At 37.6% G+C, this 19,999-nt stretch overlaps 1 protein-coding gene across 1 annotated transcript in view; it reads left to right on the forward strand.

Moving 5' to 3' along the window:
* The first annotated feature begins 320 nt into the window (after window positions 1-320).
* Window positions 321-19,999, forward strand: part of HDGFL3 (HDGF like 3) — a 66,084-nt gene continuing 46,405 nt past the window's right edge. Inside the window, exon 1 of the mRNA XM_069465653.1 lies at window positions 321-659. Within this exon, the coding sequence (XP_069321754.1) occupies window positions 576-659 (84 nt within the window). The 5' untranslated portion in view covers window positions 321-575. The remainder of the gene's footprint in view (window positions 660-19,999) is intronic.

Raw genomic sequence — 19,999 nt, forward strand, 5'->3', positions numbered from 1 at the left:
CCGGGCGGGCGCGCTCGGTTTCTCCGCGAAAGCCGGCCGTGTACCTAGGAATTAACCGGCCGGCGCGGGAGGGGAGGGGAGCGGGAAGCGGGGCGGGGGGGATGCTGAGCGCGCGCGAGAACAATAATAAGATCGTGTTTGCGGTCGCTGCCCGAGGAGGAATTCGGAGCAGACGTGAGGCCCGGCGCTCGCGCCGCGCCCGGGAGCCCGGGAGGGAGGCCGCCGGCGGCGGCATGAGGCAGGCGACGCGGCGCTTGTGAGCAACGCGCGGCGGCGGCGGCGGCGGCGGCGGCGGCGGCGGCGGCGGGGACCTCGGCGCGGCCGGACGCGGGCGAGCACAGAGCGGCCTGGGGCGCCCCTCCCCCGCTGCCGGGCCGTGATTTGCCGGGCCTGCTGCGCCCCCCGCCCACCCCTCGCCTCAGCCGCCGCCTCGCCGCTTCCCCTCGTCGGAGCGGCCGCTCGTCCACCCGGCTCGAGGCCCGTGGGGAGCGCGGCGCAGTCCGTCGGCCCGCGGGGGGGCGGCCTCCCGGCATCTTCGCGGCGACCAAGGACGACCAGGAAGGGGAGCAGCCGGGATGGCGCGTCCGCGGCCCCGCGAGTACAAAGCGGGCGACCTGGTCTTCGCCAAGATGAAGGGCTACCCGCACTGGCCGGCCCGGGTGAGTACCGCGGCCGCGCGCGGGCCCGCCCGCCCACCATTTTCCCTTCATGATGGCGCGCCCGCCCCCTTTCCTCATCGCCTCAGCCCCGAGCCCGCGGCTGGCGGCCGGCGGCCGGCGGCGGCCGGGGCTGAAGCGCGGGCAGCGCTGCGCGGAGAAGACGGAGCCCGGGCTGGAGCCGAGGGCTCCCGGCCGCGCCCGCACCCCGCCAGGGCGGCCATCCTTCCGCCCACTTTCGAAGGCGGGTCCGGCCCCCGCAGGCCGACGCTGCCTTCCTCCTGGAAAGCCAGCGGTGACCCAGGAAGCCGGGCCGCCGGGAAGCGGGCCTGGGGTGGGACTTCGGCCCCGGCGGGGTCGGTAGATACCCTGGGCGCCGGGGAACGTCGGGGCAGGTAGGGGAGCGTGGAGCAAATGGCTGTCTGGAGCCGGAGAGTGCCGGCGGCGGTGGATCCTGGAAAGGGGCAGTGGTCATCCAGAGGCCAGCGGGAGCCTCTTGGCAGTCATTCAGCCATCTCTTCGCCTTCCTGACTTGTTGAGTTTTCCCTGCGCGCGATTCCAGGTGCCCCGCCTGCCCCGTCATTGTCCGGGGGTACGTGGCTCTCCTGGTGTCCATCGTTCTTCAGACCGACACCAGGTAGCCGAGAGCTTGCCCCCAGCACCGTCTGGGGGGTCCAAGCAAGCTCCTTGTGCCTTTTCACCTCCATATTTGTTTTAGATTGAATTCTCAACCTTATTCTGGCCTCCCACTACAGTCCACAATAGCTCTCGCTTCCTACATAGCGGGCTTTTTCTCTGGAAAGCATCTGCATGTAATACACAGCATTAAAAATTTTTATTAAGCCCTTTGAGGAAGACACACAACACTGCCATGTGTGCTTTGTGTTTTAAAATAAATCCCTTTTTAAAATTTTGTAACAGTTGACAATGGATTGCTTGAAATGAGGCATATAGTGAAAAGGAGGGTCAAGGTATCTTGGAGACTACGTTGGTAGTCTCCTTAAGAAACAGAAATAGACGTGGGGAAAATTGGCATATAGTGTGAGCTCTAAGATGTTGTATTATAGCCAAGTGAAGATAGCAAGACCAAGAAAAAAAAATACACCCATTCACAAAAGGAAGTGACATCATGGGTTGCCAGACTGAAATTTAGTGAAGTTGAGGTAATGGATGGACATAATCACTTATTTTGTGTTTGGTTTGGCACGACTGTAAAATGGAAAGAACACTAGGCCAGGAATTGGGGGACCTGGTGTCTGGTTCAGGGACTAATCATTTCAACTGTCTGCATATCCATTTCTGCAACTATAAAATAATTATCTCTAGGATCCTTTCCAACACTAACAACCTCAGATATCAAAAGGAAAAAACAGTCTTATTCATGTTCCATTAGGCTGTGAAAATAACTTCTCCACATTGGCACTGTAGGTTGTCCTTAAATAAGGCAAAGTTTTCAAGGAAGCATAACCGCTTATTTTTTATGCTGTAGGACAATATTGCTTAAAGGGGCAAGATATGTGACTTTAGGAGTCCTTCAGGAAATCCCTGGATATATTTGTCAAATAAGAAATAAATAGCTTTAAGGCATTATATGTATATACAGTTGAAAGTGAATTAAAAGTTACCATCACTGGTTGGTCATTTCCTTGTAATTTAATGGCTTTTTAAAATCTTACCTTTGAAAAATATCTTCTGGGAGTCGAAAAGAAAATAGATGTAAAATTTCATTAATTTCATGAACGTGTTGCTTTCACAGGTTGGCCACCTGTAGTAATTTGTGGAACAGGAAAGTGCTATACATTTGGTCCTAGTTGTACATCTAATTGTATATAAAATTCCTGGAAGTTATAATTCCAAACCAAGGCAAAATGGAAAGTAAAATGAGGAAACAAAGTTAGGTTTTTAGATTTAAAAAATAGATAGAAGAAAAAAAAATCTATGTCTATTCACATTTAACATGAGCTCCTCAAAGGACCTAAGTCTCTTTAAAAAAAAAAAAAAAAGGCATTATTTTGAGTAACATGTTGTAATTTTCAAGGAAAGGTAAATGTTAGAAAAAGAAGAAAAAGATAATTTGAGTCCCTACTCTTAGTGACAGTGCTATGTGCTTCATATATGTTCTCATTTTATTTTCATCCCAATTCTATGAGACATTTTTCCCATTTTATACCTAGTTATAGCTTTATAGATGATAATGTTATGCTAACTGGAAAAAAGTTCTGTTTATTCAAATTTCAAATACTGTCACTTGATATGAAGGCCAGTCATGTGGTGATTAGAGATAAAACCTAGGAGGAAAAACCTGGGGAGACAGAGCTGGTCCATGCAGGAATGGAGAAGCAACTTCTCTGCTGTAGGGAAGTTGTTTGGTCCTAGGCAACCTCTTTTGAGGAATGTGAGTCAAGAGGATGAAAATTTGGACAGGTTGGATTCAGCTCTTGGCTGAGCTTTGCACTGTTACCTTGTGTATGTTCTGTAATCTTTCTAAGTTTAGTTTACTAGTCTGTAAAATAGGGATAATTCTTACCCCACGTATATAGAGTATCTGAAAGCACCAAGCAATGGTGCTTGAATGTTCCTTTTTCCTTTTTTAATTTCTAACTTTCCCTTGGATCACTACACTGTTCTTAATTATCTGTCAACTTTCAGTTCTTGAGTAGATTTGTTATTTTTTCAACATTTTATCATGCAAAATTTCAAATATATAGAAAAGTTGAAAGAATTGTACAATGAATACCCATATATCTACCATCCAGATTGTACAATTCCCTACTTGCTCTGTTACGTATCTATTTATATATTCTTCCCTCTGTCCATACAGAAGTCCATCTTATTTTAATGCATGTCAAATTAAGTTGCTGATATCGCTGTTATTTACTCCTAGACACTCCAACATGCATACCATTAACTAGAGGTCAATATTTTTTATGGATTCTATTTTTTTCTTTTGAGGTAAAATTTACCTCAAAGAGTGAAACACATTTACCTTGACTGTTCCATTTAGTGAGTTTGACAAATGTAGACACTGGTATAATACAAAAACCTAACAAGGTATAGAACAGTACCCAACAAAGTTCTCTCATGCCTCTTTGTAGTAGATTCCTGTCTTCCCCCTTCTTTCTCCCCCACTATTCAGTTATGTTATTTTAACATTAAATAGTAGCTGGCTATTTGTAATGGAGTATACCTAACTGTATATGGCTTTAAAAATGAGAAGCTCTTCTACGCCTATAGGTTAGCTAGCTTAATACTAAAATATACTAAAACAAGAATCTCTGAATTCTTTTGATTATTTACCCTATTGGTAAAAACAATTGAGCATGTATTCCTACTATATGTAAATTTACTTTAAAATTATATATACATGTACTTTGTACTGCTACGTATATTATAAAATGAACACAAAAAGAAGCTAAAAGGAATGACAGATGATATAAATACTTTATGTTTTAAAATTTTTGTTGGCAAAATATTTTAATAGTAATAGATTAAGTTCATATTTTTAAAAGTCTTAATTTTTGGAATAGTTTTTGCCTGCTTCTTTGTGAGATCTGACTAGATAGATGTTCATAGTTTTTATCTTTTAAAGAGATTTTCTGGAATAGAAATGTCAGCTCAGCCATTTCCTTGTTGTTTGCTTGCTCTTATATTAGTATTTTCTTTGTGTGGGACTCTCGTTTTTTTTTAAGCCGCTTGTTCATTTTGTTGAGAGCTAGTTCAGTTAGAAATAGATATTCCATAATTCTGCTCAATCAGACACATGCAAATGGCAGTAAATCACAGTATACCCAAAGTGAATAAACATAACCATCTGAATAAAGGTACTAGTGTCAATTTATATATTAAATATTAGTAAAATTTATTTTTTAGCTAAAAGAATAAGAAACTAAAATAGAAACTCTATTTTCTTCTCATACCTCCAAAAATCATCTTGTGTATCCCTTGAGATGTGAATGCTCTGCTTATATTACCCCTGCTCTGAAAGATAGAAAAACAAAAAACAGTACAAACAAAAAGCCTCAAAACTTGTATGCTTCAACCAAAGGGCTTTTTAAAAACTTTATATGAGAATTCTCAAATATTGCTAGGAGAGTAAATTGATACAATCATTTGAGAAAACTGGCCTGATCTACTAAAATTAAATGCATGTCTACCTTGTGACCTAGAAGTCTGTTCTAGGCATATACCCAAAAGAAATGAGTGTTTATGTTCACCAAAAGACTTGTACAAGAGTACTCATACATAGCAGCTTTATTCATAATAGAAGACTGGAAACAACTCAAATGTCTATCAGCTGGAGAATGAATAAACAAATTTGTAGGATATTCATACGATGGAGTACTACTTGACAATAAAAAGGAACAAATCACTGATGTCCACAAAAACATGGATGAATCTTAGAAATATAAGGTTGAATGAAAAAAGCCAGACGCGAGAGAGTCCATTCTGTATGATTCCGTTTATATGACATTCACAAACAAAACTGATCAATGGTGATCACCTTGCAGAGGGGAATTACTCACTGGGAGAAGACACTGGAAATGTTCTGTATCTTGATCCGGATGGTGGTTACATGGGCATGTACATATGTAAAAATTTATTAAACTGTACATTTAACATTTGTACACTATACAATATGAAAGTTATACCTCAGTTTTAAAAACATACATTTTATATGAGGTAGGGAGTAGAAGAATCTGTCATGCTTCTGTATGGATTGAATTTCACCATTTTTTAGCTTTCTGTGAGTTTCTTCTCAGTCCTACCAAGTTGCACCTCCCTATTCCCATTTGACTATTTTAGAAATTTCATTTGCTACTTCAGAGCATTCTACTTAGTTCTGGTTTCTGCGTGTCTTGTTTACCTGCATTAGAGTTTTCTCTTCCTTTCATACTAAATCACTACTCATCATGTTTTTTATCTAGCTCTCAACCTGTCATTTGGTAAAACTTAAGAATAAAGCATTTGACCCTGCCATTTTATCATGCAGATTGAAGAGCTGAACTCTTAGTGAGTTTTTGTTGAGTACCTACTCTATGTAAGTTACAGAAGTATAGTTTTTATCTTTTTCCTACCAACAGATTAAATTTGTGGCAGTTTAATACATGATTATAAAGTGTTTCCATATCCTTTATTAATAAAATATTGGGAATCCTCAGTTTTTGATCCATAGCACTTTCATGGTTTATTTGCATTTGACAATAAGCTACTATGAAATTTTATTTCTGGAGACCATGCCACATAGTTTGTTTTCAGGAAATCACTCTGGGATTCAAATTCTTTTTAATCTCAATGTAAATAAGATGTTTATAATCTTCATTACTTTGGCATTAGTCCAAAGAAGTCCATCAGTGCTTCCATCCTCAGGTAGAATAACACAGACTCACTCGGCCTTTTCCTTAGGGACTACATTCACTTTGCCAGGGAATTGGCACATTGTCTCATTTTCTTCTGCTTAATCTGGGAGCAGATAGGCAACTTAAACTCCTAATACCAATATGTACATTTTCCAGTGCTCCTGTTTCAACCAGATGAATCTGTATTCCTGGCACATTCCCTTTGGAATGCCCTAATGAATATTGTTCCCCCATGATTTGAAAAATATTGTTAATTCTCTGAAGTCGGGCTTCTACTGTAAAAGGTTGTTTGATTCTTTGGAAAATATGACTTTTTTGAAAATGCCTGTTAACATTAGAAAAGCATAGTAGGCCAGTAAATACAATAAACATAATAGTGAAGAGCCCAAATATTTTTACTTATTAATAGGGAAAGTTCTCTATTGTGAAAGTCTCCAGATGTTAGGTCAGAGTCTAGTCCACTTGATGGAGTTATTAGCCCACAGCAAAAAGTTGTCCTAATCACTTCAAACAGTGCTGCTGAAAGCATGGTCAGTATCCTGTTACCTGTCAGTGGCAAAATAGGTACAGAAATTGAGCGTAAGAATATAGAAACTTTAAAACAATTTTATGGAATTGCTTTATGTTTGTGAATCTAATAAAAAAGTTGAGGCTTCATTTTGTATGCCTTTTTCTTTTTCTAATAATTCATTTTTATTTTATTTTATAAAAACGTCAGTCTGTAACAAAGTAGAAATTTAAAAAAACAAAACTGATTCTTCACCACAGGTAGAGTAGAAGTGCTGACTATAAAGAACTTAGAAAGGTCAGTAGTGGTCTTCATACCTAAAACAATTTGCTCGTACTATATACCATTTAAACTGTTGTCAACTATGTAAAAGAGGGAATGAATTGACCTTCATGTTATAAACATTATATTATTACAAATAAGATTTATTTATAGCAAAAATTTTTTATTACACAGATAATAATGTTCATTGTAGAAATATTAATATCTCTATACCTAGAGAGATATTAACAAGCACCATGAATATACACTTAAATATGTGGGTATATAATTTTTGTAATATATACAGTTTCACAACTTTTTCCCTCTGTTAAACACTGTATCTTAAATGACTTTGAATGGCAATTAATATATTTCTGTAACATCATTTGTAATAGCTATCTGCTAATTTGTAGTGTGGACCTATTTATTATATATTATAATCACTTCTTACTATAGCATATTTAGAGTTTTTTTAGTTTTTAACTATAAAACAAGACTCAGACACATTCATTTAGCTAAATCATTAGTTATTTCCTTAGGACAAGTTTCTAGAAACTACATTTCTGAGTCAAGAGGCATGTGCACATTTTAGAGCTTTGGATTTGTATTGCAAAATTGCCATCCAGAAAAGTTTTGACTATCTTACACACCCATTAGCAAAATAAGAGAATACCTGTATTCCCACATATTCATTGAAAGTAAATGATTCACATTAAAAAAATCTTTATCAATTTAATAAATACAAATAATTAATTTCTTTAGTTACAAGTTAGGCTGAATATATATATCATATGAGGATATGTATCAAATCATATATATGTGTCTTGATTACAAGTTAAGATAAATATATATGATAACATTACTATTAGGTAGATATTATCCCCAAGACTCAGCTGAAGAAATTCACCCAGGGTCATGCAGTTAATAATCCCAGACCAGTAAGAATGCCACAAGAACATAAGAAATGTGACATTAGATTAGGTTAAAGGACTGAAGAAGCATTTGGCAGCATGTAAGAAGACCATATATACTATACGTGGAACCCACAAGTAGCTGTGAAGCTGCCAGTCTTAAATCAGAAAATATTTCCTATAGTAGATTATATTATCTTTCTCTAGACTATATCTATTCGAAAGGCTTTTGACACAGGGGAGTATATAAACAAATAAGACATTAGTTATACATATGGGGAAAGCAGAGAACCATTAAAAATCAGTTGTGAATGAATAGCATGGTGTCATCTTAGATACAGATTCTAAAACTTGTGTGTGTGAGAGAACACATATACTTTGAACATCAAATAGGGTAGTTATATGAGAGTTACTGGTTCAGTAGAGCCTCAAAGCCAAATCATAAAAATGACTTATTAGCCTGTGTAGACTTTTGCCAGTTTCCTGCATTCTCAATCCCAATGACAACATTTTCCTATGTTAATTTACTGCCATTCATATAGATAATCTTTCAGCCTGATTAAAATAGAGGATAGAGGTAGTAAATGAATTTTTCTATTAATATCTGCTTCTTGCCTAGATAAGAATTTACTGCAATTAGTCTGGTAAATAACTATCTGTATGGTCACAGAGAGCCACACAGAATTAAAAAAAAAAAAAAAAAGAAGAATCTAATGATTGATGAGCTCAAGCTTGCAGAATGATATACTCCAGATTTCTAAGGAAGCCCTATAATGTAGGGAAAGAAAACTAGATCAGGAATTAAAAGACAAGTACCTAATTCCACCACTGTCTTGCTTTGTTAGGTTGGGCATCTTTTAAAACCTCTTTGTAAAATAGGGAGGATGATAATTCTTATTCTCTTTCCCTTCTTTTTTCTAGGAATCAAATGTTAAAGTATACATGAAAGAACTGTTTCCTAATTAAGTTCTGATTAAGTTGCTAAATAATTACCTTCCAGGAACAGAAAATTCCCTATTTATATAATACAAGGCATCTAGTGAAGTCTCAGTAAATGCTTCTGTGGCTTGGCGGGTGTGTTTTTCAGCAGTTTCTTTGTGGCTTTATTATAGTAAGTTGGTTCTAGACTCAGGATTTATGGGGACTTACCATTGTTATCCCTCCTTCAGATTCCTGAGTGTGATGGGCCATTTCTGGAGTTTCCATAGAGCTTCAGGATTTGGGGGCAAAGTAGACTGGACTATGTTGACATACAAAAAGGATATATAAATAAACTGCTATTCCCATTTGATCACTGAGATTCATGCTCTGAGCAGATTCTCTAAGTCAGTAGGCTACCCAGAAGTGGAGGTGTCAGTGTAGAAGAGTCAGTGATAGCAGCAAGGTAGCCTCTATGGGAACTCAATTCTTGATAACATAGTAGTAACTTCTCAGTTTCTATTTGCAAAATTTGTTTAGGATTAGAGTTGTTACAAGTGATAAGTTCAGTAGTGGTTAGTACATACAAAAATGAGTTTCACAGAAGATTAAAGAATTTTTATGTAGGCAGGCATGTCAGAAAATAAAGTCATAGCTTTAGATGTCTATTTCCTTCTTTGACATTAAAGTAGAACTTTATTATTAATAACATCTTTAATTTTGGAGGAAATGCATATTCAGAGGGAGTAGTATTATAAATTCTCAGTTAATTTTTTTAGAGTTAGCATATGTTGAATGAATTGAAAATTAATTCCCTCTAGACCTCTGTTTGGCTTTCAAAATGAGACCAACTGTTTTTAAACAAGATATAACTTTTCTTAACCTCCTTCACTGGACTGCTGCATGAGGATTAAGTAAATAATTTTGAAAAAATATTTAGACCTTGGAAATGAGTAATTGTTGCTGATTGATTCTGTTGGTTTTCAGATTTTTGGGACTGTACCCCACAGGAAGAAATAAGCATTAATTGCCATTCCGTCATACAAGTTTGGGGGCATACATACCCACATACATGCACACACAGCTATGGTTTGGATATGCTTTATTTGTCCCTACCAAAACTCATGTTGAAGTTTGATCCCCAGTGTGGTGGTGTTGGGAGATGGGGCCTAGTGAGGGAGAGGTATTGGGTCATGAGGGCAGATCTCTTATGAAAGTTTGGTGCTGTTCTTGTGGTAGTAAGTTCTCGTTCATTGGAGACTGGATTAATTCTCCAGGAATTGTTTAGTTCCTTCAAGAGTGGGTTGTTAAAAAGCGAAGTTCCTTCTGTTTGCTCCTTCGCAATATGACCACTTCCTCTTTGATCTTCTCCACCATGTTTTGGTCTAGCATGTGGCCCTCACCAGAAGCCACGCAGATGCTGGTGTCATGCTTCTCACGCTTTCCAGCCTGCAGAACCATGAGCTAAATAATCCTCTTTTCCTTGTAAATTACACAGCCATAGGTGTTCTGTTACAGCAACACAAAGCACTGAGACACGAACACCAGGAAATTTTTTTCACCAAATCATACTTAACTATATGTGATACATTCTGATATTTTTATATTCTTTGTAAAATCAGGTTGCAACCTACTAAATCATTTTCACTACCTACAGGTTGAAAAACATTGGTGTGGTCTCTTAGGCCAAAGGGAAATTAATCTATATGAGTTGTATGTGTTTATGTGGAACAGAAGTTGGATTTTTATGTGATAGTGATTTGTTAACAGTCCTGAGTTTTTTATTCTGCCATAGCCACAGTCTTACATGAAGGTCACATAAATGTAAGAAATTAAAGTGATACTGTATTAGGTTGTTTATCCAGGCCAGTATTTCCCTTGATCTCAAAAGGTTAAATATACAGATCAAACATTTTTATTCTCATCTTCCTTCTAATCTTTGAACTTCAAATGTATCCACAACTATCTTGAAAGTAATTATAGTTTTATATGTTTATATATATATATGCCTTCTTAAGAGTAATAAGGTCCATATATTTGCTAACTACCCAGTTATATACAGTGTTTGGTTACATAGTGTTCCCTGCCTGATAGCATTGAGGCTCTGGGGTTTTCTAGTGGGACCAGACAGACTGTAGAGGTATAAGACTGTCTGTTACTGAAGATGAGGAGCTTTTGTTAATTCAGAATACTTATAGGTAGGGCAGGTTTGTGGTGCCCTCTGAAGTGGATGTAAAGTCTGTGGGACAAACACATGCCTAATGTGTTATGTGTTTACTTTTTAAACACTTTGTGCCAATCAAAAAGAGATGTTTTTGCTACTATGAGATAGAGCAATCTCAGTAGAGAGAACCTAGTATTGATGATAGGAAAGCATTTTTCAAATTCTGTAAAAGATGTATTTCTGAAAAGTTACAGTAAGCACAGTTTTGTATCTCACATCTGGCTCATTGACTTACATAAAATATGTACATTTCTATTAGAAAATTGCCCCACTATACTAAATGGAAGTATTTTGGAATAAAAGAAATATTAATCTTATTGATATTTAATTGTTATGTTATGCTAGGTATTCAAGAACTCTGGCTGTTCTCCAGCACAGCCTTTTATTGTTATTACTGTTATGGTTTACTGACCCTATCTCGTGCTGTGCTGGGTGGCAGGGGAAAGACAAAGCCTTTGATAGAGTTATGAAATATAATGGTCTCCATTTTTCATTTTTAATAAGTTTCTGGGGCAAAGATTTATTTAACTACGAAGGATCAGGTAATCCAGAACAAATGCGCCCTTGTTTTTATATTGTTATAAAAGCAAATGACAAAAGTAGAGCAGCTTAACAAGAGCAGGCAGTTGGAGAGATTTGTTGATGTGAAATGGAGCTGATGGCAATTGAAGACTCCTCCTTACTCCACTAAAATTGCATTTTCGTTATCATTGTAAACCCTGCTCTTGACCTCTCCATTTTCTTCTACTATACCACCCCACCCCACCCCTGCCTTCACTCCTTCCTTGTCCAAATTAAACCCCAAATGATAACTCTGATGGCTCTTCACCCATCTTCTTTTTACTTTGATGCATTCACACTACAGACCCCTTCCTGGGTAATTTTTACAATCTGCCTTCTCTGTTCCAGCATAGAAATGCAGACGGGCTGCTCCAGGATTAATTTCATCTAGGTGCTCAATGCTATTCATCAGTCCTGCTTGCCCTGGGTCAGCTACTTCTGTATCTTCCTCGGCTATTTGTAGATACTTTTACCATTCTCTTCCAACTTCTTTCCCCTTATTTTCAGCAAATTATTTTACTTTCATGCTTCATGTGTGAAGTATGTGAAGGTTTGAACTACAACTTATCCTTTGCTTGTGAATGAAAATTCTCTCTCTCTCTCATTTTCTTTTCTTTGGTATAGAACACATTTGTGCCCCTTCTCTTGGGAGGCAGTAAGGTGGAAGAGCAAAAGCTTTGTGGGCAGATGAAGCTGTTTCTATATGTTACCTCTGTCCTTCAGCGGATGAATGACCTTGAGCAATTTACCTAATCTCTTAGCTTCTGTGGACTCATCTGTAAAATGGAGACAACAATGCTTTCCTTTCAGGATGTTTTCAAGGATTATGAATGTAAAAGGGCCTGGAGTTTAACAAATGATCGGAAAATGTTAGTTTTCCTCCCCTTCACCCCTTTCCTGTCCTTCTTACTGAGACCCTCTTCCTCTTGTTTGACCCCTCCTTTTCCTTCTTTCATTCAACATTCAATACATATTTTTTGAATATTTGCTATGTTCCAGGCATTAGAGTGCTGGGATAGGTACTAGGGGTAGAGAAGTGACCCAAAGTCTTTTTCCTCACATAACTTAAGCCTTGTACCCTTAACTAGCTATTTTTCTTCAAACTGGAAATAATCTCTCTTACCTTTCAGGCATTGCTCTCTCTGCTTTCCCGGGTAGCCAAGCTTCTGAAGAACTGGGCCGTGATGTCATTCTCTCCCCTCTCCCACTGATCACCATGACCTGCCAAGCCAAAGAACACATTCCACACTTTTGACTCTGTGGAATTTAATACTGCATTTAAAACATTATCTTCCCTTGGCTTCCCACATGTGTTTCTTTTTTTGAAAGTTTCTTCCACTTCTCTGACAGTGCCTTTGCAGGTTGTTCTTTGGCTTCAGCCACAATTCTTCAAGATAATGTATCTTCCAAACCTCTGTTTGAGGCCCAAATTCACTATTGTGAGCTTCAAATCCAGAAATTCATTTACCTATTAGACAGCTCCATCTAGCTGTCCCTCAAGTGCCACAAACTTATTGTCAAAACTAATCTAGCTGTCCTACCCCACCCAAGTATTCCTCTCTTAAAGGCTTACTATCCAACCAGTCACCCCAAAATACTAAGACCTCCAGTCATCTTAGATGCTCTTTTTACTTTATCTCCGATATCTTATTGGGTACCTTATGATGTCATGATGGGCTCTACAAATGGAAACCTGTTGGTATTAATAGTTTTGATAGAGAAGTGGTATGAGATTTGATTTATTGTGTAGCTCAGGACAATGTAAGGATGCTAAACTCAAAAGAATCTAAGGCATATTTATGTTGTAAACAGGATATATTAATAATTTCAGCAGAACAGTATGAAATTAAATTAATGTCATTAGAATTTTCTTGGTATCAATTTTATTTCTATTTGATATTTAGATTTTATCTTGGTTTTATAGTGTGTGGTTCTAACAGTACTATAACAAGAGGAGTTTATACTTATATTTGTGCATATTTCAGAACCTATAGAAACTGCATATATCCATACCACATTTTGTTTATCCTTTCATCAGTAGATGGGTATGACTACTGTGGGTTGTTATGAATAATGCTGCAGTAAACATTCTTAAACAATTTTTAAGTGGACTTAGGTTTTCAGTTTTCTTGGGTATATACATAAGAATATAATTGCTGGGTTATGCTAACTCTATTATGTTTAACCATTTGAGGAATTGTCAGACTCTTTTTTTCTTACGAATATTTAGAATTTTATTAAACTTTTTTTAATTTCAGAATATTATGGGGGTACAAACGTTTAGGTTACATATATTGCCCTCATACTGCCCAACTCAGAGCTACACATGTGCCCATCCTCCAGACAGTGCACACTGTATCTATTAGGTGTGAATATTCCCATCCCCTCCTTCCACCTGCCCAACACCTGATGAGTGTTACTTCCATATGTACACATAAGTGTTGATCAATCATTACCAATTTGATGGTGAGTATATGTGGTGCTTGTTTTTCCATTCTGGTGATACTTCACTTCGGAGAATGGGCTCCAGCTCCATCCAGTATAATACAAGAGGTGTTAGTTCACCATTGTTTTTTGTGACTAAGTAGTACTCCATGGTGTACCTATACCACATTTTATTAATCCACTCATGTATTGGTGGGCACTTGGGTGGTTTCCACATCTTTGCAATTGTGAATTGTGCTGTTATAAACATTCGAATGCAGATGTCTTTTTTATATGATGTCTTTTTTTCCTTTGGGTAGATGCCCAGTAGTGGGATTGCTGGATTAAATGGTAGTTCTACTTTTAGTTCTTTCAGGTATCTCCATATTAATTTCAATAGAGGTTGCACTAGTTTGCAGTCCCACCAGCAGTGTATGAGTGTTCCTGTCTCTCCGCATCCACACCAACATTTGTTGTTTTGGAACTTTTTGATAAAAGCCATTCTGACTTGTGTTAAGTGATATCTCATTGTGGTTTTGACTTGCATTTCCCTGATGATTAGAGATGTTGAACATTTTTTCATATGTTTCTTGGCCATTAGTCTGTCTTCTTTTGACAAGTTTCTGTTCATGTCCTTTGCCCACTTTTTAATGGGGTTGTTTGATTTTTTTTCTTGATGATTTTCCTGAATTCTATATAGATTCTGGTTATGAGACCTTTATCAGGTGTATAGCATGCAAATATTTTCTCCCATTGTGTAGGTTGTCTGTTTACTCTAGTGATAGTTTCTTTGGCTGTGCAGAAGCTTTTTAATTTGATCAGGTCCCATTTATTTATTTTTGTTGTTTCTGTGATTGCTTTTGGAGTCTCCATTAATTCTTTGCCTAGGCCAATGTCTATAAGAGTTTTTCCAACGTTTTCTTCTAGAATTCTTATGGTTTCATGTCTTAGATTTAACTCTGTTATCCATTATGAGTTGATTTTTGTGAGAGGTGCAGATTCTGTTTCAGTCTTCTACATGGGGCTATCCAATTTTCCAGCACCATTTATTGAATAGGGATTCTTTTCCCCAGTGTATGTTTTTGTCTGCTTTGTCAAAAGATCAGATGGCTATATGAGGATGGTTTTATATCTGGGTTCTCAGTCCTGTTCCATTGGTCTATGTCTGTGTTCTTGTGCAAGGACCATGCTGTTTTAGTTACCATAGCCTTGTAGTATAGCTTGAAGTGTGGTAAATTGTTGCTTCCCAGTTTGTTCTTTTTGCGTAAAGTTGCTTTAGCTATTCAGGGTCTTCCCTAGATCTATATAAAACTTAGAATTATTCTTTCTAGATCTGTGAAAAATGATGTTGGTGTCTTATTAGGGATTGCATTGAATCTTTAGATCACTTTGGGTAGTATAGACATTTTAACAATGTTGATTCTGCCAATCCACGAGCATGGTATGATTTTCCATCTGTTTACATCCTCTGCTATTTCCTTTCTCAGTGTTTTGTAATTCTTCCTGTAGAGGTTTTTCACCTCCTTAGCTAAATATAGTCCTAGGTATTTTATTTTCTTTGTTGCTATTGTGAAAGGTACTGATCTTTGATTTGGTTCTCAGTTTGACTGTTGTTGGCATATATGAACACTGATGATTTGTGTACATTGATTTTGTAACCTGAGACTTTGCTGAACTTATTTAGCAATTCCAGTAGTCTTTTCACAGAATCTTTGCGGTTTTCTAGATATAAGATTATATCATCAGCAAAGAGCAGTAGTTTGACCTCTTCATGCTCGTGATTTCCTTCTCTTGCCTGATTGCTCTGGCTAGGACTTTCAGTACTATGTTGAACAGGAGTCGTGATAGAGGGCAACCTTGTCTGGTTCCAGTTCTAAGCTGGGAGGCTTTCAGTTTTTCCCTTGTTCAGTATGATGTTGCCTGTGGGTTTGTCATATATGGCTTTTATCATTTTGAGGTAAGTCCTGTCTGTGCCTATTTTGTTAAGAGTTCTTATCATAAAAGGGTGCTGAATTTTGTCAAATGCTTTTTCTGCATATATTGAGAGGATCGTATGGTCTTCATTTTTACTTCTGTTTATGTGGTGAATTACATTTATAGATTTGCGTATGTTGAACCATCCCTGCATCTCTGGGATGAAGCCCATTTGGTCGTGATGGATTATTTTTTGACAAGCAGCTGAATTTGATTTGCTAGGATTTTACTGAGGATTTTTGCATTGGTATTCATAAGGGATATTGGTCTGTAGTTTTCTTTTTCTGTTCAGTTCTTTCCCAGTTTTGGTGTCAGGGTGATGTTGGCTTCATAAAACATGTTAGGGAGGATTTCTTCCTTCTTGATGTTGCGGAATAATTTCTATAGGATAGGCACCAGTTCTTCTTTGTAAGTCTGGTAGAATTTAGGTGTGAAACCATCTGGTCCAGGACTTTTTTTATTTAGGAGGGTTTTTTATTGCTGCTTCAATTTTGTTACTTGATATTGGCCTGTTTAGGGGTACTGTTTCCTCCTGATTGAGCCCAGGGAAGCTGTGTGTTTCTAAGAATTTGTCCATTTCCTCCATATTTTCAAGTTTATGTGTATAGAGATTTTTATAGTATTCATAGATGATATTTTGTATTTCCGTGGTATCAGTTGTAATTTCTCTGTTTTCATTCCTGATTGAGTTTATTAGAGTCCTTTCTTTCCTGTTTCTGGTTAATCTAGCAAGAGGTGTATCAATTTTGTTTATCTTTTCAAAGAACCAGGGTTTTGCTTCATTGATGTTTTGAATAGTTCATTTGTTATCGATTTCATTTAGTTCTGCTCTGATCTTGGTTATTTCTTTTCTTCTGTTGGGTTTGGGATTGATTTGCTCTTCTTTTTCTAGGTCTTTGAGTCGATTCATTAGATTGTTAATTTGTGATCTTTCTATCTTTTGGATGTAGGCATTTAAGGCTATGAATTTTCCTCTCAGGACTGCATTAGCGATCTCCCACAGATTTTGATAATTTGTATTCCCTTTATCATTTAGTTCAAAGAATCATTTGATTTCCATCTTAATTTCCTCTTTCATCCAATAATTGTTCAGCAGTAGGTTGTTTAGGTGCTGTGACTTTGTGTAGAGATGAGTGTTTCTGTTGGAATTGATTTCTAATTGTATTCCACTGTGTTCTAAGAAGATGCATGGCATAATTTCTGGGGATTTTTTATTTGTTGAGACATGTTTTGTAGCCTAGGATGTAGTCAATCTTAGACAATGTCCTATGAGCTGGTAAGAAGAATGTATATTCAGTGATTTAGAGATAGAAAGTTCTGTAAATGTCTGTTAGGCCCATTTGATCTACAGTACTGTTTAAGTCCATTGTTTCTTTGTTCATTTTCTGTTTGGAAGATCTGTCCTGTTCTGTCAGTAGGGTATTGAAGTCCCCAGCTATTATAGTGCTATTGTTTATCATTTTGTTTAGATCAAGTAGGATTTGCTTTATGAATCTGGGCGCACCTGTGTTGGGTGTGTAAATATTTAGAATTGTTATATCTTCTTGTTGACTTGTTCCCTTTACCATTATATAATGATCATTTTTGTCTTTCATTGCTTTTGTTGATTTGAAGACTAAGTTATCTGATATGAGAACTGCTATACCAGCTTTCTTTTGGTTTCTCTTTGCATGGAATATCGTTTTCCATCCCTCTCCCTTGAGTCTGAATGCATCCTTGTGGGTTAGATGTGTTTCCTGAAGACAGCAAATACTTGGCTTGTGTACATTTATCCATTTGGCCAGCCTGTGTCTCTTCAGTGGGCAGTTTAAGCCATTCACATTTATTGAAAGAACTGTTAAGTGGGGTGGATTTCTGTTCATCCTATTGAGTAGAACTTTGTTGCTTTGTTTTATGTCTTGAGCCATTGTGGTATTCTGGCGTTTGACCTTTAGCTTTTGGATGATTTTACACTGTTCAGTGTCTATTGTGCTGATCATGTGTCATGCAGTTCTGAGTACTTCTTGCAGGGGACATCTTGTTTTGACAAATTCCCTTAGTGTTTTCTTGTCTGAAAAAGACTTTATTTCCCCCTCATATATGAAGCTTAATTTTGCTGGGTATAAAATTCTAGACTGGGTGTTACTCTGTTTGAGAAGACTGAGAATGGGGCTCCAGTTCCGTCGAGCTTGTAAGGTGTCTGTTGAGAAGTCTGCAGTTAGTCTGATTGGTTTTCCTTTGTAAGTTACCTGCTGCTTTTGGTTTACAGCTTATAGGAGGGCCTCTTTCATGTTTATTTTGGCCAGTCTGATGACTGCGTGTCGTGATAGTTTTCCTGTTTGCAGTGAGTCTCCCAGGAGTCCTTTGAGCTTCTTGTTCCCGGATATATAGATTTGTAGCAAGGCCAGGGGAATTTTCCTCAATTATTCCCTCTGATAGATTTTCCAACCCTTGTGTATTTTCTTCATAGCCCTCAGGGATGCCTATGATTCTTATGTTAGGCCTCTTCACATAATCCCATATTTCTTGTAGGCTTTCCTCTTTTCTCTTCTCTGCTCTATCTCTGTGACTGACTTGTTGAATTGTAAGATATTGTCTTCGAGCTCTGAGATTCATTCTTCTGGTTTGCTCTAACCTATTCTTAAGGCTTTCCACTGTGCTTTGTAATTCTTTGAATGAATTTTTCATTTCTAGATGTTCTGTTTGATTTTTCTTTAATATTTCAGTTTCTTTAGTGAATTTTTCATTCATTTCCTGGATTTTTTTTTGTGTGTGTGGTTTCTTTGTGTTGGGTTTCCATTGTATCTTGCATTTCATTGAGTTTCCTTACAATTCATGTTCGAAATTCTTTATCTGTCATTTTAGTGTTCTGAATTTGGTTGGTGATCCATTGCTAGAGAGCTGGTGTTCCATTTTGGGATGTCTTTTTGCTTTGATTCTTCATATTTCTGGAGTTCTTTTGCTGATTCCTTCCCATCTGGAGTAGCTGATACTGCTTCTCTTTGGATTTTCTTTTTTTTTTTTTTTTCCCCTTTGGAATTGCCAGACTCTTTTCCAAAGCAGCTACACCATTTTATGTTCCCAACAGTCTAATTGCCCTGGCTAGAACCCCCAATACAGTGTTAAATAGAAGTTAATAAGGGTGGAAATCCTTGTCTTGTTGCTGATCTTAAGGAAAAACTTTCAGTCTTTTATAATTAAATATGATGTTAGCTGTGGGTTTTTCATAGATGCTCTTTATCAGGTTGAGGATGTTTTCTTCTATTCCTAGTTTGTTGAGTTTTTTTAATCGCAAAAGGGTGTTGGATTTTGTCAAATGCTTTTCTGACATGTAGTTTTTGTCCTTGGTTATATTAATATGGTGTATTGCATTGGTTGATTTTCACATGTTAAACCAACCTTACATTCCTGAGATAGAGCCTCTTGGTCTTGGTGGGTATATAATCCTTTTTATAAGTTGCTGGATTTGGATTCCTAAGATTTTTGTTAAAGATTTTTCACATCTGTAGTTGTAATGGATGTTGGTCTATATATATTTTTTTCTTGCTATGTCTTTATCTGGTTTTGGTATCAGGATAATACTGGCCTCAAAAATGAGTTGGAGACTATTCCCTCCTCTAATATTTTTTAAAGGGTTTGTGAAGGATTGGTCTTAATTATTCTTTAAATATTTGATATAATTCACCAGTGAAGCCATCTGATCCTGGACTTTCCTTTGTGGGTAGTTTTTGGATTACTTGTGGTGGTTTTTTGTTTGCTAATTCAATCACTTGTTATAGTTCTACTTGGATTTTCTATTTCTTCTTCAGTCAGTTTCAGTAGTTTGTGCCTTTCTAGGAATTTGTTCATTTCATCTAGGTGATCTAATTTGTTGGCATACAACTGTTCATAGTATTCCCTTATCATCTTTTTATTTCTGTTAAGTATTAGTGTTTCCCTCTTTCATTCCTGATTTTAGTAATTTGAATCTTCTCTTTTTTGGCAGGGGGTCAGTCTAGCTCATAGTTTGTCAATTTTCTTGATCTTTTCAAAGAACTAACTTTTGGTTTCATTGATTCCTCTATTTTTGTATTCTCTATTTTATTTATTTCCATTCTAATCTTTATTCTTTCCTTCCTTCTACTTGTTTTAAATAGTTTAATACTCTTTTTGTTGTTTCTTAAGGTAGAAGTTTAGGGTTTTTTTGTGATCCTTTTTCTTTTTTGATATAGATGTTTCCAGCTATA

Source organism: Eulemur rufifrons, chromosome 3 (genome assembly GCF_041146395.1).
Source record: "Eulemur rufifrons isolate Redbay chromosome 3, OSU_ERuf_1, whole genome shotgun sequence".
Taxonomy (NCBI): Eukaryota; Metazoa; Chordata; class Mammalia; order Primates; family Lemuridae; genus Eulemur; species Eulemur rufifrons.